At 40.2% G+C, this 25,134-nt stretch overlaps 1 protein-coding gene across 1 annotated transcript; it reads right to left on the bottom strand.

Moving 5' to 3' along the window:
* Nucleotides 1-1,028: 1,028 nt before the first annotated feature.
* On the bottom strand, nucleotides 1,029-1,595 carry LOC149823442 (uncharacterized). The gene has a single exon (XM_090018335.1). The coding sequence runs from the start codon at nucleotides 1,593-1,595 to the stop codon at nucleotides 1,029-1,031; it is 567 nt and encodes a 188-aa protein (XP_089874461.1).
* Nucleotides 1,596-25,134: the final 23,539 nt, after the last annotated feature.

Raw genomic sequence — 25,134 nt, 5'->3', positions numbered from 1 at the left:
GACCTCAAGCCTGACTGAAGTGAAGAATGGAGGCTAGGCTGAGGTGAGCTCACCTCAGGGGAGGCTCAGACGTGAATCTGGCCCAGGCGAGGGCTCGACCCTGGCCTCAACGAGCACACCTTATGGCTCGAGCATGAGGCTGGCTCAAGCGAGGACTCACCTCAGGCTATGAGCCTGAGGCAAGCCCGGCTCAGGCGAAGCCTCACCTCAGGCCATGAGCTTGAGGCAAGGCAAGCTCAGGCAAGGTTCGCCACCGATAGCTCGGGCTCAACCTCATCGGCCATCGCCGGGGCGTACAGCGTGAAGAAGAAGAAGAAGAAGATTACCTGCGCGTCGTCGGGCGGTGGCGGGAGGTTGACGGGGAGCGGCAGCTGGGGAGCGCCGGCTGGCGAGCGGTGGACGGGGAGCGGCGGCTGGCGAGCGGCGGCGGCCGGACGGTGGCGAGAGCCGACGGGCGGCGGGCGGGAGCAATACAGCGAAACAGGAAAAAGAGAAAGAGGGATGGGATTAGGGATTTACGCGATATTTAGCGACGGAAACATTCTGTCGCTAAGCCGTCGCTAAATCAAAATACAAAAAAAGCGACGGAATATATTTTGTCGCTACGTCGTCGCTAATTAGCGACGATAGAGTTTCCTCTCTAAATCCATCGCTAAAATGGTGTTCTTGTAATAAAAAGTAGCGACAAAAAATGCAGTCGCTAATCCGTCGCTAAGTAGCGACAGATTAGCGATAAAAGTTGTTTCCTCGCTAATCCGTCGCGAATTAGCGACAGATTCTATCTCTAGCTAATTTGTCGCTAATTAGCGACGGAAAAAATCCGTCGCTAATTTCCGTCGCTAATTAACAATTTTCTTGTAGTGCTCTACCTTGACCTCTGCTATGCGAATTTAGGAAATTTCCTCTTCCCCGACCAGGGGTGACTACAAGCACCGATGTTTGTGAATCAGAAGGAGTTTGCGGAAGAGTGATAGCCAATCTACTTAGGCGGTTATAGGCTTCGGCAAGAGTTGGGACATCCAATCTTGTCAACATCTGAACCTTGCAACCGCAAATTCAGATGATAGTCCTGTCAGAAATCTTGCAACCATGGTTTGCTCCTGATGGGACTTCTGAGTGGTACAACATAGGGGATTGTGTGCATTCAGTCTTTCAAATGCAGATTTGATAGAAGCGTAATATTGGGCCAGTGTCTGATCTCCTTGTTGCAGTTGATAAATCTCCTGCTCGACTTGTAAGATGCGGCTTACATTAGTCTCGTGATAGTATGTATCTCGATGGTTGTCACACATCTCTTTAGCAGTGGTGTAGTAAATAAGACCATCAGCGATATGCGGCAATACATTGTTCATCATCCACGACATAACGATGTTGTTATCTTCATCCCATATACTGTATTTCCCAGATTTATCAGGTGATTCTGGTTCTAAAAGAATATGTTTTTTTTTATGACAAGAAATGGACATCATAAAAGTCTGAGACCACCTCGCATAGTTTGAGTCATCTAGCTTGACTGAGGACTCATACAAGAAGGGATTTACAAAGGCTTTATATTCACCACTCAACTCCCCTTTTTTATCCCCATCTTTAGACATCTTGACTCTTGACTTAGTTCTCAAACAACCACCAGACCTGACCTAATCTTATCAGACCAGATCTAATTTGTGACAAAAAAAATGTTAGATCACTTTCGAGACTTGTCGGGTCTGATATTTGCCAGGCCCCCACCACGATAGTTCCACCACCAGATCTGGCGTTAGATCTGATTCCATATCAGCGTCTGACACACAACACAGATTCCACGGCTTTTCTGCACCAGATCCCCACTCGATCTGGTCTTCTCCACGATCCACACTCCACAAGCTTCACGACTGCATCATGCTGGAGGCTGCAGACATTCTCCAACAATTACAACTTCAACCATATTCATACCTGGAAGCATCACCTGTCGTCCTGCTGCATTCAGGCCTTGACAATGATCTCAACACAGATCTGAAACTCAAATGTCTTCCACGCGAAGGTTCACTCACAGTAGATGCAACAATGACCCCATCGATAGCAGTGGCAGAAATGACCTTAGAAGCAATGCCCTGTGTCGCAGACGTAACATCTGCAGCTTCATCAGCGTCACGCAACAACAACCGACTGCCATGACAACGTCGACACCTGCAGACAGAGGTGACTGCGAAGGCTGCTGCAGAGACATCTTTGAGCAACGATGATGTGGAGGCTGCAGCAGCGTCGTCGACGTAGATGCTAGTCACCCAGGATGGATGGCTCTGATACCATGTTGTCGTCGGTTGGGTTCCTGGCAAAACAAAAACAGAGAGAGTAATCGTAATTCACCTTAAGCGTTAAGCCCTAATCCCTTCTTAAATGAATTAGTTAATAAAAAAATACAAAAGTACTTCATCTATTTTCCATTAATTATGTACTACTACCTAAACTAAACAAATATTCTCTTTTTCCTTTTTAACAGTCTTCATTCCAGGAGGGACAATGATTTTTCTATTACATGTTCGAGCTAAAACATAGTCCTGACCCAGTACAAAAGCCTAATCTTTGTCACCTTTCCCGAGTTCATATCCTATCTCAAATTCATACTAAATCGATTTTCACATTTATTGACTTGAAAATCCTCCATTTCTCTTTGGATTTCACTCAGATCTAACGCAATTCACTTCAATTTTAATATGTTTAATCTAGAGATCGATCTACCATAAAAGTGTTATGAGCATGCCTAGCCCATCCAATCCAAAGAGCCTACTTAACCCTTTAAGGCCACTTCTACTTGTACTTTGCTAATAATCTATGCATTGAGACCATATCGATCTCTATCCCTAACCCTAACTTAAATTGCCTTTTTTATCAGCCAAAGTTTAGGACACAACCAATTTTACAGGACAATACAATGTATTCTTGGGAGCAGTAAGACATTATGACTACTCAGGGTGCACACAATTTAGTTGAAGGTCTTTGGGTTAAATTCCAAGGAAAAATACAAGCAAGTGATGAGAAAATTGATCAAAAGAAGGGGGGATGCAAAGCTGAGATGCACAATCTAACTTGCATGTTGGAAACTCTTCTAAGTAGTTAAAGAACATGGGCACCTCTACAAGCAAGCATCTCAAGTTCCTCTAATGCCAATTGGGTGAGTGTTCTGATACCATATTTGGGACAATGCAAGCTTGACAAACTCGCTCGAAATTTCACATTTTTTCAGGAGAGGATTCCACTAGTTGGATTTTTATAGTAGTGAAATATTTCAAAATTGCTCACACTGGAGTATGAAAAAGTAAGCATGGCCACTATACACTTAGAGGAAGAAACAATTTGATGGTTCAAGTGGTATGAATTGAAATTCAGTTTTAATTTACATAAAACTTGAATTTCAATAGAGAAGCTATGCTAGTTTTTTTTTCATAGGTAGTCCATTGTCGGCCTTTGGTCGGTTGTTCCCCCCTCTAGTCGTTCGGATCCTTATGGTCAGCTCCCTCCCACCGAAACTGGGTGCTTGTTGCCCAAGTTGGTAGTGCGCCTCTCTGTTGGGATTGTCCTCCCTACGACTAGGCTTCCTGGTCGTGGTTGAGGGACGGTGCCAGAGGTCGAGCCGCCCGTCCCCTTCCCTCCCCTCTCCCTATGGGGGTAGAGGATCTTTAACGTGAAGTACTGCATATTGGACTTGCTAATCATGTTTCTATTATGGCCGAGAAATGTTATTTTCTCCCAATTGTGGTTATGGTGCATGCGGATGAAGGCATTCGGTTGCTGGTGGGCAAGACAACCGAGTGTGGAAAGATTGATGTGTCAAGCGTTGAAGATGAAGGAAGATGGCATTCTTGGTTCTACCAGGCGAGAAGATGTTGCGGTGCGTGTTGTCGCGCATGGAGGGTAGGAAAGCTCGATGATGTATGGTGATGATGCAGTGCGGGTTGATGGGTACAATGAGATTCCTAATGGTGCATTGGAGACAATCACGAACATCCTTGGATCAGTCGAACGTTCGGCTCTCAAATCTGGACAGGTGGAAGTTCCAGTTGTTGTAACTACCCTAGGAGATGTGATTCCCGATGTTGATAAGGGTCTAATTGTTGATGTTGTTGAAACAACTTGCACACACTTGTGGGCACAAGTTGTTGGATGTGTTGCATTCTCCTCTTGAGGATGATGGCAAGAAGATCGTTCATATCCCTCAGAAATTCTATGACGAGAGGAGGAAGGCCTTTTCGCATTGTTTAGTTTGTAAGTGGGACATGAAGCTAATGGAATATGAGCTTTGTCTTGGAGTTGCGCAAGAGATGGAAACTTAACGTAAAACCTACATTCTCAGGCCTTTTAAACAATGAGTTCCTTGTCTGGTTTAGCAACCATGAAAATCTGTTTTTGGTGCTTCGTAGATGTCCACATACTCTTGAAGGAAGGACCTTATTGATGGAACAATGGGATGGATCGAAGTTCCATGGGTTGTGTTCTATTATGGGTTGGGTGTTTAGCCTTCCACCTACAGTTTGGTGTAATAATGTATTTGTCTTAATTGCAAAAGCATTAGATGGTAAGTTGATGTTGGGAATAAATTAAACTTGAACAATGTATCTAGAATTATTAAGTAGGTACAAGTTTCTAAGAGTCTTTTGGAGTCTCAATATATTTAACAATGCATTGAATCTCTTAGAAACATGAAAAGACAAGAAGGTGAAGAGACTTTGTGGTTGGTAGATGAAAGGATTTGCTAGTGCTATAAAAGCCTAGTCTAAGAGTCATTGTACGTATGGTGTAATGATCCTTCCTTTTGAGTAATAATATTTTAGTCATTATTCATCATTACTCTCTTCATTTTTTATATTTTATTTTCTTCAAATTGGTATCAGAGCATTGTTCGATTAAAATGAACAACTCTATCCCTCTTTCCTTCGTTCTTCAATTAGCCAAAGAAAATTACGGCAATTGGAGAATCCAAATGAAAGCTATTCTTGGATCTCAAGAATTGTGGGAGATAGTTGAGAAAGGCTATGTTGAAGTTGAAAATGAAGAAGAAATGCCACAAGCTCAAAGAGAGAGTCTAAAAGCATCGAAAAAGAAAAACAAGAAAGCTCTAGTGATAATCTACCAAAGAGTAACCTCAAATAAAGCCGCTTTTGAGAAGATTGTGTGTGCTACTTCCTCAAAGCATGGGAGATTTTGGAAAGTTCATTTAAAGGAAATGAAAAGGTAAAAAGGGTTCGTTTGCAAACTCTTCGAGGAAAGTTTGAAGGTTTGCACAAAACGGAGTCGGAATCAGTTTTTGATTATTGTTCACGAGTATTGTCTATAGTTAACCAATTAAAAAGAAATGGTAAAACTATGGATGATGTTCGTGTCATTGAGAAAATTCTTTGATCTTTAGATTTAAGATTTGGCTATATTGTGGTAGCCATTGAAGAATCAAAGGACTTGAATACCATGACCATTGATGAACTTACGAGCTCTTTGTAAGCTCATGAAGAAAGGCTAAACAAAAAGAAGAAAGATGTAGTTCTTGATCAAGCACTCCAGTCGAAGTTGTCTCTAAATGAGAAGAAGGAAAATTTCAAAAATCAAAGAGGTCGAGGACGTGGTCGTGGAAGAAGTGAAAGCTTTAAAGGAAGAGGCTCATATGCTCGTGGAAGAGGCAATTATTCAAGCAAAGAGAATGGCTTGAATGAGGAAAATCAAAATCAAAATTTCAAAGGCTTACAAGAGGAAGAGGTCGCGGAAATCAAAGAGGGAGAGGTCGTGGCTATTTTGAATGCTACAATTGACACAAACCTGGTCATATGGCAAGTGAATGCTGGCACAAGGAGGAAGAAAAGCATGATGCTCGTTTGGTGTATGAAAACAAACACCAAGAACAAAATCATGACACTTTGTTGCTTGTGTCTCATGGCGAAGATCTTGATGATGTCTGGTATATAGACAGTGGTGCTAGCAAACATATGACAGGTAACAAAAATTTATTTTCTAAGTTGTTTGAATCTGATTATGGTGAAGTTAAAGTAGGAGATGAAAAAAGCTTACAAAGTTAGTGGTGTTGGTGAAATGGAGTTCAAAACAAAATCAGGAAAAATGGAGAAAATGTCTGAAGTTTATTTCGTTCCTGATTTGAAAAATAATTTTCTCAGTGTGGGGCATCTTTTGAAGAAGGGATATGACATTCATTTCCATGACATGGCTTGCTACTTGTCAAGGAAAAAGCAAGTTATTGCAAGGGTTGGAGTTGCTTCAAATAATCTTTTTTCACTCTCTCTTCAAAATAAAAATTTGTCTTGTTTTACAAGTATTGATAATGGAGTTTCTAAGCTATGGCATGATAGATATGGATAAAAAGAAGTCGTCATTGGGTCTTGGATCCAAGACCCGACCTGATTCATGTATCGGATCAGGTCAAGATCCAATCTCTGTACAGTGTAATTTAAAAGTTTATTAGAGAGTATTTCTGTATCCTAGAATTGTACATTAAATATATAATCAATTGAATGGGAGACACAACCCATCTGACGTCTTTTTCCCTACAGACTCTTCTCCCAACATCTCTTCTCTTCTCTTCTCTCTCTTGCAGAAGACAGCATGAAGGCTCTTTTCTAACATGGTATCAAAGTAGTATATTTCTGGGTGTGAAATCTCGTACTCTATTCTTCGTTTCCAGCCCTTGTCTCCTTGTCTTCATCAGCGAGTGTAGAACCGACAGAGCAACACCTTTTTCTAGCGTGAAGAGCAGTCTGAAATACCGATCTTTTCTCCTCGTCGATAGTCTGCTCCATCATCGTGAAGTGCCAATCTCCTCTCCTCATCGACAGCGTGACGTCTGCAGGACTTATCTTCGATGACAGGTCCCTCTACTCCTCTTTTGTCTCTTCCAAGTTATTTTAATCCTCCCATCATTGCCATCTGTCGACAGAATCTCTTATTTCTGTCAAGTTATTCTAACGTGAATCTGAAACTCATCCTATTGCCATCTTTAATTTCTTGTTTTGTTTCTATTAAATTATTGCTGTCATTTTATGCATTCTGTGTTTTCATGCTAAAGTTGAACCGAGTTCTTTTATATTATTTTCTCTCACGTGATCAGCATCACGTCAATCTAAATAAGGCCGAACCAAGTCTATTTCTCCATTCACCTTCCATATCTGAACATCGTTTCAGATTCACCTTTTCCTATACACAGTTCTGAAGTCATACCTTTAATCTTTTGTTTTCATTCCTATCTGAATATCTGAATATTATCTTTTTCCTGATCAAAGTTAAACAAAATATCCCCATTCCAAACATTACTTTCTCTGTCCAAATCTTCTCTCAAGCATTCAAATGGATTCACATCATCCACAGTCAGGACTTTCTTCCAATTTCCTTGGCCAATTAGTCTCTGAAAAACTGAATAATACCAACTTTTTAACCTGGAAAAGACAAATTATTCCATTTATAAAGAGTCAGAATCTCTCTGGTCATCTGGATGGATCGGTCACACCTCCTCCAGAATTCACTTCGCAGGAAAGAACGGACGATAAAGGGGCGCAATCTATTGTTCTTCTCGAGAATTCTGAATATGTCACTTGGATGAAAAGGGATCAATCATTAGTGGCATATATCACTTCAACTCTCTCACAAGAGGTTTTTGTAGCCATTCCTGATGACTGTTCGGCCAAAGAGATGTGGGATAAGCTAGTTCAAACATATTCGCAGATATCTGAGGCGAGAATCATGTTTCTCAAGCAAGAATTTCAAATGCTGAAGAAAGACTCCATGTCTATTATGGAATATCTGAACAAAATGAAAGGTATCACGGATCAACTAGCTATTGTGGGGTGTCTCGTCAGTGAAAAGGATAAGGTGCAACAAACCTTGAGTGGGTTGGGACCAGAGTATCATGTCATGATGACGACTTTATTATGTTTACCAGAACTTTTGAAGTTTGAAGATCTTCGCGCGAAATTACTGCAATATGAAATGACTCTGAAAGGATCTTCTGAAGATCTTCATGGACATCTTGGAACCCAAGATGTGCTCACCACGAGAATGACTTATGGTAGAGGTCGAGGAAGTTTCTTTCGAGGAAAGGGAGGCCAAGCGAGAAATACTTTTGGAGGTTGTGGTATACTTCCAACACCCAAAGGCTCATTCCCACCTGTTTTCTATGCAATAAGAAAGGGCATATTAAAGCAAACTGTTGGTTCAACCCTCAAAACAAAGGAAAAGGTCCACAAGCAGAAGCTAGGAAGGATGGAGAAGTAAAAGAGTTGTTGTTAGCAGCATTAGCAGGCTTGAATATGAAGCAAAATGATAAAGGCATTTGGTACATCGACTCTAGAGCAACTACCCATGTCACGGGTGATGCGGGTAAACTCTTGACTCTTACTCCTTATGTTGGTAAGAATAACATAGTCACGGGAGATGACTCTCATCATTCTATCTCACATATTGGAAATGCCATTATATCCATGTCAAAAGCTTCTCTTAATCTTCCAAATGTTATTCATGCTCCTAATATTCAGAAGAACATTGTTTCTGTCTCAAAACTTGTTGATGATGTTAATGCTTCAGTTGAATTTACTCCATCTTCTGTCTATGTTAAGGATCTTTGCACGAGGAAGACATTCGCTGAAGGAAAAAGATGGGGCAACATGTACATTTTTCAAGAAGATCCTTCCTCTCTTCGGTCTGACTATTCATCCTTGAAGCCTCACCAACATCAACTTCCTGTTTCTTCTGAGTTTGTGGTTGCCATATCTGAATATAATAAGCCAAGACTTTGGCATAGTCGTCTTGGCCATTGTGGTCGTCATTTTATTGAAAAACTTGTCTCAAATAATCTCATTTCTAAGTCCAGTTTGAGTTCGGAAGTCATTGATATGAAGTGTTTTAGTTGCCATTTATGTAAGAGTCGTGTTTTGTCATTCAATTCTATTAATAAGAGAGCTTCAAGGCCCTTTGAGGTCATCTATTCTGATGTCTGGGGTCCTACCCCAATTACTTCTCTTTCTGGTAGTAAATATTACCTTATTTTCATTGATAGTTACTCTCTCTATACTTGGATATTTTTCATGAAACACAAATAAGAAATTTTTGGATTGTTTAGGAAATTTCATTCATTTGTTCAGAATCATTTCTCTACCAACATTCTCAATTTTCAATGTGATGGAGGAGGTGAATTCTCCTCGAGTGACTTTGTTAATTTCTTCAACATAATGGGATAAAGAGAAGGGTGTCTTGCCTACATACACCTCAACAAAATGGGATTGCTGAGAGAAAGCATCGACATATTGTTGAGAGTGCAATGAGCATGATGCACGGGAGCAATCTTACTGTAGCATTATGGACTGAAGCTTTTCATTCCACAGTTCATGTGATAGATCGACTGCCAATGACCATTTTAAAAAATAAGTCACCATATTTCTCTCTATTTGGCATACAACTTGATTATCATGAATTACATGTGTTTGGGTCTATTTGCTATGTTCACATTGACAGCTCATTGAGACATAAGTTTCAAGATAAAGCCTTAAAGTGCAGGTTTGTGGGATATGCTGAAGACTACAAAGGATATAGGTGCTATGATCCTTTGACTAAGTGCATCAAAATATTGAGAGATGTAGTTTTTGATGAAATGAACTTCGATGATCAGCCGCCTAATTCAAACCTCCATGTTGCTCATTCAAGTCCTAGCGTTGAGGTATACCATCCATGGTTAAATTCAGAACTCTTCTCTAGTGCTAAAGAAGACTGCCTAGTAAACTGCAGTCAGAAGGAGATGCATGAAGAATCAGCAAGTGAAGTTCAAACGGAAGAGATTGTTACTCAAGACTTGGAGCCAACAAGGTATAAGGGCGTTGTATACACCCGGCGAGAGAAAGAGCCATCATCCATCCCTTGTACAGGTTCGGATCCTCCTGATCCTGCTTCTTAGATGATGGATATCAGAAGATCCTCACAGACTCGACATCCACTTGACAGGTGGGTAAGTTATAAAAAAAAATCATTGGATTTTCAGTTATTTTTGACATCCATAAGTAAAGAGGATGAGCCTCTCATGTTCTATCAAGCTGCAAGTTCTAGAAGATGGGTCAAAGCATTTAATGGAGAAATGGAAGCCTTACATGAATGTGGGACATGGGAGATTGTGCCTAGACCACCAAACAAAAATGTTGTTGGGTCAAAATGGGTATACAAGATAAAATATAAACCAGATGGGAGCATCGAAAGATACAAAGCCAGATTAGTAGCCAAGGGATTCACACAAGAACAAAGAAAAGACTTTGATGAAGCCTTCAGTCCTGTAGTGAAGATGAAAACTATTCACATTGTGTTGAGTCTAGCCAATGAACATGGATGGACATTGAGCCAGTTGGATGTTAAAAATGCATTTTTACATGGGGACTTAAAAGAGGAAATCTAGATGGAACAACCCACTGGGTATGCAGAATGAGACGCCAAGCAGTATATATGCAAGCTAAAGAGGGCACTATATGGATTAAAACAAGCTTCTCATTCCTGGTTCGACAGTTTTTCACTAGAGATACAAAAGCATGGCTTCTCTCGATCCTTTCTTGATCACTCGTTATTCATTCACAATGAACAAGGCGTCACTACCCTTTTATTGATATATGTAGATGACATCATCATCACAGGAAATTGCAAAGATCACATTGAGAAGGTGAAGAAGTTACTAAATCAGAGATTCAAAATGAAAGATTTGGGAGAGCTGCGGTATTTCCTTGAGGTGAAAGTTGATAAAAGTTGTGATACACTTACACTTACTCAACACAAATACACGTTGGACATTCTCAGCAGGGCAGGCATGACAGATTGTAAGCCATTAGCAACTCCAAGTGTCATTCATCAGAAACTGAGTTCTAGAGAAGGGGATATATATGGAGATCCCACTAAGTATCGTAGCATAGTTGACATGCTGCAATATCTGACTTTTACTAGACCTGGCATAGTGTATTCAGTTAATCAGGTGTCTCAGTTTATGCATGAACCTCATACATCGCATATGGAGGCAGTCAAAAGGATACTTTGTTATCTGAAAGGTACAGTTGGTGATGGTCTGGTATATAAGAAAAAAGAATTAGATCCAGGCGGGGTCATGAGATCATCATTTATGCTGATGATGATTGGGCGGGTGATCCAGATGAACAACAATCAGTATCTGGTTATTTTAGCTTCATTGGACCGAACCTGGTATCTTGGAGCAGTAGAAAACAAAAGGCGGTTGCTAGGTCGAGCACTGTGGCTGAATATAGATCGATGGCTGCTACCACTGCTGAGGCTACATGGATAAGACATCTTCTAACAAAAATGGGAGAACCGATTGTTTGGTCACTGTTATTGTGTGACAACCAAAGTGCCATCAATATGTCTTTCAATCCTATCCATCATAGTCGAGCAAAGCATATTGAGATAGATCAACACTTTATTAGGAAAAAGGTTGAAGAAAAGAAGATTAAGCCCATGTTTGTGCGAACTGAAGAACAAGTTGCTGACATTTTCACTAAAGGGTTGACAAAGGACAAATTTTGGTTTCTAAAAGACAAGTTGTTCATGGTCCAGGACCATGCACACCTTGAGGGAGGCTGAAAAGAAGTTGTCATTGGGTCTTGGATCCAAGACCCGACCCGGTTCATGTATCAGATCGGGTCAAGATCCAATCTCTGTACAGTGTAATTTAAAAGTTTATTAGAGGGTATTTTTGTACCCTAGAATTGTACATTAAATATATAATCAATTGAATGGGAGACGCAGCCCATCTGACGTCTTTTTTCCTACAGACTCTTCTCCCAACATCTCTTCTCTTCTCTCTCTTGCAAAAGACAGCGTGAAGGCTCTTTTCTAACAATGGACACTTGAATTATGGAAATTTGAAGTTGCTCTCAAAGAAGATGATGGTCAAAGGTTTGCCTCAAATTGATCATCTTGATGAAGTTTGTGATGCATGCCAACTCGAAAAGCAACACAGAAATCCATTTCCTCCTCAATCATCATGGCGTGCAACAAGACCTTTGGAGCTTATTCATTCAGATCTTTGTGGTCCGATGATGGTGACATCTTTGGAAGGTAATCATTATTTTATCCCTTTCATTGATGTTTTCTCACGAAAAGTTTGGGTGTATTGTGTCAAAGAAAATATGAAGCTTTCCAGAAATTCAAAGATTTCAAGGCGAAAGTTGAGACATTTACTAGGCTGAAAATCAATACTTTGCGAACTGACCGCGGAGGTGAATATTTTTCAAATGTGTTTTAGAAATATTGCAGGGACAATGGTATTCAGCATGAAATGACGGTCCGACATACACCACAACAAAATGGTGTGTGTGAAAGAAAAAATTGGACAATTATGGAGATGGCCAGATGCATTCTTAAGAAGAAGAAGCTGTTAAGAAGATTTTGGGCGGAAGTTGTTTCTTATGCAGTTTATCTTATTAACAGATCACCAACAAAAGCTTGGAAATTGCACACCACATGAAGCATGGTATGGTTCAAAGCCTAGTGTTCACCATCTTAAGGTATTCGGGAGCGTGGCTTATGCTCATGTTCTAGATGCTATGAGAAACAAGTTGGATGATAAATCAGAGAAGTGTATTTTCATAGGCTACAACGAAAGAAGCAAGGCTTACAAGCTGTACAACCTGGTGACAAAGAAGATTGTGATCAGTCGAGATGTTCAATTTGATGAAAATTCCATATTTGAAGACTTGGAAGCTGAAAAGGAAAATTTACATATCTTTCCTTTTGAGATTGAAAAAGAAGAGAATGATCCAGCATTTGAAAATAATGAAAATGGTGCCCAAGCAGGAAATTCTCCTGCTTCCCCAAGTTCTTCACCGATCAGCCCTATAAGAAAAATGATAAGCATCCAAGAATTATATGATGTCACAGAAGAAGTTAGTCAGAATGATGCCATATTTTTTGCCTTCTTTGCAGGTGAAGATCCAATTTCTTTTGATGATGCATGTCAAGAAGAAAAAATGAAGGAGAGCCATGAAAGAAGAAATTGGTTCAATTGAAAACAATGATACATGGGAGCTTACAGAGTTACCACCACACAAAAGTTCTATTGGAGTGAAGTGGGTGTACAAGACAAAGATGAATCCAGATGGCTCTATCAACAAGCACAAGGCAAGGCTGGTAGCAAAAGGGTACAAGCAAAAGGAAGGAGAAGATTTTAAAGAGGTATTTGCTCCTGTTTCAAGACTTGAGACTATTCATTTAATTATTTCTCTTGTTGCTCAGAATAATTGGAAGCTTTTTCATATGGACGTAAAATTTGCATTCTTGAATGGTGTTCTTAATGAAGAAGTCTATATTGACCAATCACCTGGGTTTGCCCAGGAAGAAGAAGAGAAGAAAGTGTACAAGTTGAAGAAAGCTTTGTACGGGTTGAAGCAATCACCCAGAGCATGGTTTGGCCGCATCAATTCATATTTTGAAAAAAGTGGATTTCAGAAAAGGCCATATGAGCATACTCTCTATATCAAATACAATTAGGAAGGAAGACTCATTGTTGTAAGTCTTTATGTTGATGGTAATTTTCACAGGGAATGATGTACAGATGTTGGAGGAGTTCAAGAACTCAATGATGGCAAAGTTTGAGATGATAGATTTGGGTGAATTACATCATTTTCTTGGTATTGAAGTTTATCAAACCAAAAAAGGAATTTTTATTTCGCAGGAGAGCTATGCAAAAGAGATCTTGAAAAAATTTAAGATGGAGAATGCTAATCCAGTTTCGACTCCATGCATTTCAGGTTTGAAGCTATCTAAAGAAGGTGAAGGAAAACTTGTCAATTCCACTACGTTCAGAAGTTTGGTTGGAAATCTAATGTATCTCACATCCACAAGGCCTGACATTATGTATGTTGTCAGCTTGGGAGTGTTGATGACAGCAGAAGTACTTCAGGTTATGTATTTAATCTTGGAGGTGGTGCAATTTTGTGGAGCTCGAAGAAACAACCAATTGTTGCGCTTTCTACTATAGAAGCAGAATATATTGTTGCATCCTTTGCATGTTGTTAGTTAATTTGGTTGTGTGGAATTTTGGAGAGTTTGAAGCAGAAACAAAATACGCCAACAACTCAACTATCTCAGTCGCAAAAGATCCAGTTCTTCATGGAAAGATGAAACATATTCGAATTCGATATCATTTTCTGAGGGAACTTGTGAATGAAGGTGATGTTCATATGGAGTACTGCAGAACGGAAGATCAAATGACAGCTATTTTCACGAAGCCACTAAGTGGACAAGTTTTCAAGAGAAATGCAGAAAATTTGGGCGTAAGGAGCAAGTTTAATTTAGAAGAGGCATTGTTGAGAATAAATTAAACTTGAACAATTTATCTAGAATTATTAAGTAGGTACAAGTTTCTAAGATTCTTTTGGAGTCTCAATACATTTAACAATGCATTGAATCTCCTAAAAACATGAAAAGACAAGAAGGTGAAGAGACTTTGTGGTTGGTAGATGAAAGGATTTGCTAGTGCTATAAAAGCCTAGTCTAAGAGTTATTGTACGTATGGTGTAATGATTCTTCCTTTTGAGTAATAATATTTTAGTCATTCTCCATCATTACTCTCTTCATTTTTTATATTTTATTCTTATTGATTTCTATTGATAAGAGAACTGTGTTGGACGGTTTCACTTTGCTCACTTATTAATTGAAGTTTTAGTTAATTTGGAGCAACTGGCCTTGATTCCTATATCGTTAGGTGATTCCTTTACAGGAGATTCACTACTCGAATTTGAACCCAACACTCAGGTTTGTGAGGCTTACAAGGCTAGAACCCACCTCTCAATGAATTATCCAAAGAAGAGAGCTTCAAAAGCCTTGAACTATGGGAGCAACAAGCCATGTGACAGATGGCAGCATGTCTCGAGGAAGAAGGTTTCACGTGAAGTGTCTTGCCTTCTCGAAAAAAAAATTATTCGTGATAATATTTTCCTTGCTGATAAAGTCATTGATTCCATTATGAAGCAGCATATTCCGACTTTATGTATTAAGTTTGATCTCTCTAAGGCCTATGATAGGGACAATTGGAGATATCTAGAGAGTTCTCTTATTGAGCTTGGGTTCCACCCTATATGCGTGGGGCAGATTATGGTTTGTGTCTTTAGATTTTCTTTTCGTGTAGTGGTCAATGGTACTCTTGAGAAAAAAATTATGAGCACTAGAGGTACAAGGCAAGGGGACCCGATCTCCCCTTATTTGTTTCTGCTTGTCATGCAGTGCCTTTCAAGGCTGTTTGCTCTGGGTATTCTTGGATAATCAGATTGGAGCCTTAGACTTTCCTTGTTATTGTTAATGTATATCTCATTTATTTTTTGGAGAAGATGTTTTGCTATTTGGTAAGCCCAATCTTAGGTACCTTTCGTATCTCAAAAAGATTTTGAAAGAGTTCAAGATTTCAGTTGTTATGAAAGTCAATGATACTAAACCAGTGGTGGTGCCTCTAAATGTCAATTAGAATAGGCTTGAATAGATTATGAAAGTCTGAGTTTGGCTGTTTGATGGAATGCCTATGAAGTATTTGGGTGTTCCTCTTTTATAGAGCTGGAGGCAGAGATGTACTTGCAAGTTGTGGCAAAGTTGTAGAAAAGAATTAAGTCTTGGAACTCAAAGTTGTCCTACACAGGTAGAATCCTCCTTATTCAAGATACTCTTAGTAGAATTCCAGTTTTTCGTTGCTTTCATTCAGGATCCCTAAGAAAATTATTTGTATATTGGAAATATTGTTTGAAAATTTTTATGGCAAGATGGGTTTGCGGGGAAGAGACCCCACTTGGTGGCATGGGACACCTTATGTAAACCAAAGTTAGAAGGTAGAGTTGGTATTCAGAGAGTGGAGGAAGTGAATAGAGATTTTCTTGTGAAATTGTCTATTGATATTTACTTCAAAGAATCCATGTGGGCTAGGTTTATGCGAGCTAACTATTTTCGAAAAAAAGTTTTGGGGGATTGCCTAAATTATGTAAAGGGTCAGGTGTGTGGAAGGGCATCTTTTCGGGCTGGCAAGCTATTGAAGTTTTTATTTCGTGTGAGGTAAAGGATGGCACTACCACCAAGTTTTGGATTGATCCATGGTTGGGGAGCTCCTCTCCTATCCTTGATTAATGAGAATGAAATAAGTTGTTTGAGCCATATCAAAAGCATGTATGTCTTTGAAGGGATGGGGTGTATCCATCATCCCCTGCTCCCCTCTTTAGAGGTTATTTGGGACCAGTTGCATGGGATTTCTCTCTCAAAATGTAAGGATTTATTGTGTTGGAAAGGGACTTCTAGTGGTGATATGATTTTTTGCAAGGACTTTTGGTACTCTCTCTAGGAAGAAAGGTTTCCTCACCAGTGGCTAAAGTTTGTCTGGGATAAGGGAGTCATCCCAAGGTTTTATTGGGTTATTTATCTGGCATGCTTTCAATGAAATGATTTGGGTTATCATTGCCTAATCGGTGTTATTTATGTGACAAGTGCGGGAAATCATACTCATCCATTTCTCTCATGTTATATGGTGCAGTCGGTTTGTTCTTTTATTTGTAACAAGTTCGGAAGGAGAAGGATCCTGCACACGTGGATTAACGATGAGTTGTCATGGTGGTTTTCTATTAAATATCAGCATTCATGGCTCCAACAATGTTGGAATTGTCTTTTATATTGTATTTTAGCAATTATAAAGATAAGAAATGCAATTCTTCATCAAGATGAGGTCTATTGCAAAGATAGAATTGTGAGGACCATTTGGCAAGCTTGTGCGGGATTTTTTTTGACTCATTGTTGGTCATCCAAAATGGGTCCAGTGGTAAGGCTATGTGTTAGGTGGTCCTGCATGTGTTTTCTTGCTGCAACCATGTGATAATAAGGCAATGATATGGTATGCAGTGGCTCAATTTGGTGAGGTTGAGATGCTTTCTTATGCAACATTATCTCCCTTGAATTTTCTGTTCATTGGGGGACATTGTTGTTCCTCATTGCGTCTTCTTTTGGAAGCAGAGTGCAGTTTTTTTCAGCATTTGAGTTGTGGGATCCAGGTTGCCATTTTATCCAACAACAGGAGATGGTGTCACAGCATTCAAGCAGTACTGCTCAGGCATGGGAAGTATCATGTTGTCGATTTTCTGGTTTCTACGTTTGATGTTAAATCGGTTTCCTTTAAGGGGTCATGTATATCAATGAGTTATGTCTTACTTTTGTTACTTAAAGTTCCTTTTATGTTTTGGAAAGATAAGCCATTGAATTTTTTTATTTTTTTGAGAGAAGTAAAAATTCATTTATGTATGCATCAAGATGTGCACATAAAGCATAAAAGACAAGTGTGATGAGATATCACACCTACCATAAGAGAGAAATATATAGGCACAAATAAACTGCCTCAGGGATGACAACATATTTGAGAACATAAAATTTTGAAACGGCCAACAACACCCGTTAAGATACCACTCTATTACTCCCTATCCAGTACATGTGTTGTCCCTATGGGTAATCTCCCATCTTAGTTGATCAAGGAGTACAAGAGGGTTATTGTCGGAGTCCCTAAATATGCGCTAATTACATTCGTTCCATATAATCTTCCATGCCATAAGCCACCAAACATACCAAATGAATTTCCAACACTTTCCTTTTTTATTCATGTGTGCTGCAATCAAAATATCTCTTGAAAATATGATAGTTCACCCAGTTAATATTAAAGTCCCCCAATGCTTGGTTCAATATATAACTTATGAAGTCACGTTCCCAAAATGAGTGTGATAGTGATTCCTCCTCATGTAGGCAAAGAGCACAATGACTTGCAAGATAAAATACTCTCCTCTTGAGTCTGAATTCTATGTTGACTTTCCCATGCAAAATCCACCATCCTATGTGCGAGCCTTGAAGAGGAAGTCCCCCTCCCCATAGTGCTTTTTTGGGGAGCCACTGGGTTACCCAAACCCCCCTAGTTAAGGGGTTGAGCTATTGTAAACCAAGAAACAAAAGGGGTGAATGAGCCCTCAAGTTTGCCAAACCAAATGAATACAACAACAACAACTATGCCTTCATCCCAAAACAATTGGGGTCAGCGATATGAACCAAAACAGAAAATCATTCTGGGTCTTCCACATGAATCCTTCTCCTCCAATCATTTCTATCCAATGCCATGTCCTCGGTGAGGTTCAAAGCATTCATATCCTTTCCTATCATCTCCATTCAAGTCTTCCTAGGCCTACCCCAACCTCTTTTAACCAATATATTTTCTCATTTCTCCATCCTTCTAACTGGAGCATCATTAGGCCTTCATCGAATATGTCCAAACCACCGTAAATGATTCTCTCTCATCTTATTTTCAATTGATGCAATGCCTACCTTCTTACGTATCTTCTTGTTCCGAATCTTATCTTTTATTGTATTTTCACACATCCATCTAAGCATACGCATCTCAGCTACACTCATTTTTTGAATATGATGTCTTTTGGCAGCTCAACATTCTGTACCATATAGTAAAGCGGACCTAATAGTCGTCTTATAAAACTTTTCCTTCAAACGCAATGGCATTCTACGATCGCACAACACTCCAGTTGTACTTTTCCATTTCATCCACCCCAACCTTTATCTTATGATTTACATCTCCATCAATTTCTCCATACTTTTGAATGATAGATCCCAAATATTTGAAACAATCATCCACCGGTATTTCTTGCTCACCAAGCTTCACTACACTCTCATCATTACTTTGTTGCTTACTAAACCGACATTCCATGTATTCTGTCTTACTCTTACTCAACTTAAAACCTCTTGCTTCTAATGTCTGTCTCCATAATTCTAACTTAGCATTAACCCCAGCTCTAGACTCATCAATCAAAACAATATCATCAACAAACAACATACACCACGACACATTTTCTTGAATTGATCTCGTAAGCTCATCCATCACTATAGCAAATAGGAAATGGCTTAAAGCAGATCCTTGATGTAACCCAACCATTATAGGAAAATTGGTTGTCACCCCTCCACAAGTGCGGACATTGGTTACTACTCCTTCGTACATATCTTTAATTATACTAATGTACCTATGAGAAACACCTTTCTTCATCATTATCCACCATAGAACATCTCTAGGTACTCTATCGTATGCCTTCTCCAAATCAATAAAAACCATATGCAATATTTGTTCTTCTCTCTATATCTCTCAATAAGTTGTCTAAGAAGATGTATAGCTTTCATAGTTGATCTTTCAGGCATAAAACCAAATTGATTTTTCGATATCATGACAACCCATACTCAATCACCCTCTCCCAAAGTTTCATAGTATGACTCATGAGTTTTATACCATGATAGTTTGTACAATCTTGTATATCACCCTTATTCTTATATAAAGGCACCAAAGTACACTTCCTCCACTCATTAGGCATCTTATTTGTCCATCAAATCTTGTTAAAAAGATTTTTCAAGCATTCTAAACCTTTCTCTCCTAAGCATTTTCAAGCCTCGATAGGTATACCATCTAGGCCAAGTGCCCTTCTTGATTTCATTTTCTTCAAAGCCTCTGCAATTTCTTTCTTTTGAATCTTGCGCATGAATGCCAAACCAAATGAATATCTGAAAAATATTTATGAGGCATTTTTCGACCTTTGGTATTCTAAATATTTGTAGAAAGTGCAACACCATAGGGGGATAGTTTGAACCTTACCAGATTGATGCCACCCTCAACAACAAACATGTGGCACACAATTGGGTCTTTACCAGTAGATAACCAGATGTAACATGATCCTCCAACTCGCACCAATCAAGGGCCCTTGAGACCCCAGATGTAAAGGAAAACCCAAGAATTTTACCGGTAGATAACCAGCTTTACAATAAAAAATATGTGAGGTCATCTATTGCATTTCATTAGTAGAGTCATTGAGTACCACTACCTGGCTCTTATCTTTGTTCATATGCACACCAGAAATTTCTGCAAAGCATCGAAGAATAGTCCAAAGAGACCACATATTTTGTTTCGTGGCCTCCCGAAACACCAAAAGGTCATCAGCAAAAAGAAAATGAATGATGGAGACACTGTAGAGATCTTGCAACCATAGAATTTCCCTTGGGCTTTAGCAGAGGAGAGCGTAACCAATCGAGAGAGTAACGTTTGAAGATGCATTACCAAGCTATGAATGACATTGGAGGGACATTACTCTCTTGATTTGGTGGACCCACACCATTGGGAGGAGAGGGTGGCAACTTTACACGTGGTACTCAGCAAAGCTGTCTACAGACTCATACCCACATTGGGTATATATGGATGAATTCTGGACCGACCCAGCAATCTGATAAAATCCAGACTTTGGATCTGACTCGTCTTCTGCACATGGATCATATTGGGGACTCAAATGGCCATTGGTACTGGATCGGCCGACAGAGCTGGACATCGACCCGAGATCCAAAAATAAAGCTACACCAGGTTTAACGTTGGCACAGCAGGCTGATCAACATGTTACTACTACTTCAATCGGCCAGCTTGACATCTCCCGCCCAACTGAATTTAAGAAGGGTTGTAGGACTCCGATCACTGACACCAATGGGTTGTTTGATGATGGTTGTACCTTGGCAGAAATTTTATTTGCTACGGTATATGGTCCTTGCACAGGATCTCTCAAAAAATATTTTTTCAAGGAAATTAGTAAGTTGGGTGATGAGTTCATTCCGGCTTTAACATATCATATTGGAGGTTATAACTTCATTCTATGAATGAAGGACTCCAACACCAATCAGCATTATACTCGTGCTATGCGGAGATTTGCTTGCATCATGGGCGAATGTAGTCTTTCGAATTTGCTTATGCAAGGGACAAAATTTACATGGTCCAACAAACACCCCCCCACCCACCCCCCGGTGATGAGAAAATTGGATCGATTCGTGGTCTCATTGCTAATGATTCAAAGATTACATGATATGTGTCTTGGCCTACCCCATTTCAATCTCAAGTGCTCGTACTTTGAAGGGATTTCGTTTGGAGCTTTGGTGGTTTAGGAAACTGGGTTTATTGGACCTAATCCACCAATGGTGGGAGGCGGCTCTTTTTTCAAGAAGGTGGGCAGATCATAGGCTTCACTCTAAGCTTTTTTTTTGAGAGGGTGGTGTGTGTTCTCTCCCGAAGACGGTCGTTAGCTACATCGTGTGTTTGGGGGGTCTCAATGAGCTCCACGTATGTAAGCACACGAGACTCGTATCCCCATGTTTGTCAACATCAGTTAGCGTCGGAGTCCGGTGCGGTTGCAAAGACTTAAGTACCCTTTCTTGCTATTCTTGCCATGAAACGACGATTCGAGAAAATGACAAAAATGTCCTCCATTCAAAAAAAGGAAAACAACGGTTAAAAAAAGAATAAAAATATCCTTCATCCAGAAAGTTGAGGATGATGTTAACTCTTCAAAGTCCAAACAGTGAAACAAACCTGAAACGCGCTCTCTTTCTTTTTCGTTTGAATTTTCTGTCGTCATCTTCTTCTCCTTCCTTCTCCGTGAAATACTGTATTAAGGGACGCAAAGAGTCGTCGATCTGATGGTGATCGTCGTCCTCTTTCTGCTAGCAGTGGCCGGAATGATGCCCTCGTCCAGCGGGCAACCGACTGCGGTGGCCCCTCCGCTGCCTTCAAGGGACACCTACAACGGAATCTTCCTTCAGTACATCTACAACGGAGTCTTTCAAAGTATAATCCGTCTACCGCTACGTCGGCAATACTTCTGATCAGGGTTATGCCTTTCAGGCCACCCTGACGCTGCTCAACACGGGCGTTTGTACCCTCAAGTCTTGGCAGGCATTCGTTGGGTTCTGGCACCACGAGGTCTTCATCTTGACCTCTGGCGCCATGCTCTCCGACAGGATCCACCTCCCCGCCAAATCAATGGCAAATCGCTATGCGATTTTTGTAAATCACTATATCGAGTAGCGATTTACGAAAATTGCATAGCGAAAATAAATGGCAAATCGCTATGCAATTTTCGTAAATCGCTAAATCGAGTAGCGATTTATGAAAATCGCGTAGCAAAAAAAATGGAAAATCATTAAATTAAGTAGCAATTTACAAAAATTGCGTAGCAAAAAAAAATGAAAAATCGCTAAATCGAGTAGCGATTTACGAAAATCGCGTAGCGAAAAAAAATAGAAAATCACGGAAAAGGGTGTTACGAAAACCTCGAGCAAGAAACAACCGAAGGAAACATATGAGCGCCATGATCAAACAAAACACTTTATTGCTCTTTTTAGACAGTTACAAGAGGAAAATAAAAAAAAGAATTTATACAAAGCCCCCAAAAAAATTTGTTACAAGAGGGACCCGCGCCGGGGGGAGCCCCCAGACCCCCCTTCTATAAGGGCAAAAACTTTGAATCATGCTCCACAACTCATCGAGTTGAACCATGCTATAGTATAGGATCGTCTGTTGGATGTGCACAGAGGCAGTGTGCAGGTCAGTCGATGCTTGATGGAGCAGTGTAGGATCATCCGTTGGATGTGCACAGAGGCAGAAAGAGAAGGGAGAGAGTGAGAAAGGGTTGTTGTTCATGGCCTTCTTCAGGGGGAATTCCTTTCTCGGATAATCCTGCAGTGCATGGACTGGGTCTTAAATAACCATCTTCAGTGTACTTAAGTCTTTGCAACTGCTCCTTTTCTAGAATCATCATTTTTATAGCACCAATGGAGGAAAGGGTACTTAAGTCTTTGCAACAGCATCGGACTCTAACGCTAATTGATGCTGACAAACATGAGGATACGAGCCGCACATGCTTACATACGTGGCACTCATTGGGACCCCCGAACATGCGATGTAGCTAACGACCGTCTTCGGGGGGGAGGGGGGGACATATAACCTGCTTCACTTTTTTTGTACAAAGAAAGTTAATCGAACGGAACAAATCCAAATGTTTGGAAAAGTTTAAAAACCTTGAGGATTGGGAATCCAAATGGCTTGCCATTCAATAGCAAGAAGAAAGTGTTTTGGAGGAAGCAACCACCGTGACACTAAAACTGCGGTGCCAAGACCTTGTTGGGTGCATATCACAATGGCCCACAAGTGAGTGCATTAGATGGAGACAGCATGCCAAGACGCATTGGTTTAAATCGGAGGAACAACACACATTGCTCCCATTTGTGTGCATCTAATAGAAGAAGGGCTAATAATATCACTTCTACGGTGATTGGTGAAGGTTCATACCAAGGTACACAAATTCTTATCAATGCCTGTCTATTTTTAAAATCATTTTGCTAGAAGTATTGGTACTTATGATATGTTGGCCATGAGTTTCAAATCGTTGTCGGGGGAGGCTCATGCAATTAGCACAAGACCATTCACATTGAATGAAATTCGAAATGCAGTTTGGAGCTTGCCGAATGGTAAGACACCTGGTGTCGATGGGTTTGTGATAGAGTTTTTTAAAGAATCTTACGCCTTTATTAAGGGTGACCTTCTTCACATAATGGCTGAATTTCACCCTGATGCTCAAATACCCAAAATGTTTGGCAAAGTCATTGCTTATTCTCATACCCAAAGACATGAATGCATTGGAGATTGGTAGGTTTTGACCCATCTCCCTAGTGGGCACAGTATTCAAAATCATTTCTAAAATCTTAGCCTCCAGAATCAAAGTGCATTCATTCCATGGAGAAGGCCACGAGTCATGCATTGTGGCCCATGAAGCCGTTCACTCAATCAAGGCCTCCGGTAAGAGTTTTTTTATATTGAAAATTGATTTGGAAAAAGCATTTGACTCTCTAGATTGGCATTTTCTTCTGAATTATATGCATAAGTTAAGCCTTAGGGAGTAATGGCAATCATGGATTAAGGGTCTCCTCTCTGCATCATCTATTGTGGTGTCAATTAATAGGTGCAAAGGATTTTTTCAAGCCAAAGAGGTTTACGGCAAGGTGACCAGCTCTCGCCTCTCCTTTTTATTGTGGCAATGTAGGCTCTATTGGTTATGCTCTCCTCTGTGAAAGCCCAAGGAAAATTCTATGGTTGCAAGATCTCTGAGTGTCTCCCTCATTGATTTTCTTTTTGCTGATGACCTTTTGGTGTTTTGGGAGGCCACAAAACAAAATGTGGGCTTTTTGGACTGTTCTTCGATGCTTTGCAGAAATTTCTGGTGTGCATATGAATGGAGATAAGAGCCAGGTAGTGGTACTCAATGACTCTATTAATGAAATGCAATAGATGACCTCACAAATTTTTTATTGTGAAGCCGGTTTTCTACCGGTAAAATTCTTGGGTCTTCCTTTACATCTGGGGTCTCAAGGGCCCTTGATTGGTGCGAGTTGGAGGATCATGTTGGGGCAAAGATCCAGTTGTGTGCCAAGTGTTTGTTGTTGAGGGTGGCACCAATCTGGTAAGGTTCAAACTATCCCCCCTATGGTGTTGCACTTTCTACAGATTTTTAGGATACCAAAGGTCTAAAAATGCCTCATAAAATATTTTTCAGATATTCATTTGGTTTGGCAAACTTGAGGGCTCATTCACCTCTTTTGTTTCTTGGTCTACAATAGCTCAACCCCTTAACTAGGGGGGGGGGGGGGGGTAACACAGTGGCTCCCCAAAAAAGCACCATGGGGAGGGGGACTTCCTCTTCGAGGCTCGCACATAGGATGGCGGATTTTGCATAGGAAAGTCAGCATAGAACTCAGACTCAAGAGGAGAGGATTTTATCTTGCAAGTCGTTGTGCTCTTTGCCTACATGAGGAGGAATCACTCTCGCACTCATTTTGGGAACCTGACTTCATAAGTTATATGTTGAACCAAGCATTGGGGGACTATCATGTTTCCAAGAGATTTTGATTGCAGCACACATGAATAAAAAAGGAAAGTGCCGGAAATTCGTTTGGCATGTTTGGTGGCTTATGGCGTGGAAGATTATATGGAACAAATGTAATCAGCACATATTTAGGGACTCCCACAATAACCCTCTTGTACTCCTTGATCAACTAAGATTGGGGATTACCCATAGGGACAACACGTACTGGATAGGGAGTAATAGAGTGGTATCTTAACGGATGGTGTTGGCCGTTTCAAAATTTTATGTTCTCAAATGTGTTGCTGTCATCCCTAAGGCAGTTTATTTGTGCCTCTATATTTCTCTCTTATGGTAAGTGTGATATCTCATCACACTTGTCTTTTATGCCTTATGTGTA

This window comes from Nuphar pumila, chromosome 10 (assembly GCF_984573655.1).
Source record: "Nuphar pumila chromosome 10, dmNupPumi1.hap1.1, whole genome shotgun sequence".
Taxonomy (NCBI): domain Eukaryota; kingdom Viridiplantae; phylum Streptophyta; class Magnoliopsida; order Nymphaeales; family Nymphaeaceae; genus Nuphar; species Nuphar pumila.
Note: the sequence above shows the minus strand (reverse complement) of the source record. Positions and strands in the feature narration are given on the sequence as shown.

Bases quoted from the DNA above. Each gene is read 5' to 3' on its own strand.
- LOC149823442 (XM_090018335.1), bottom strand. From the start codon at position 1,595: ATGTCTAAAGATGGGGATAAAAAAGGGGAGTTGAGTGGTGAATATAAA.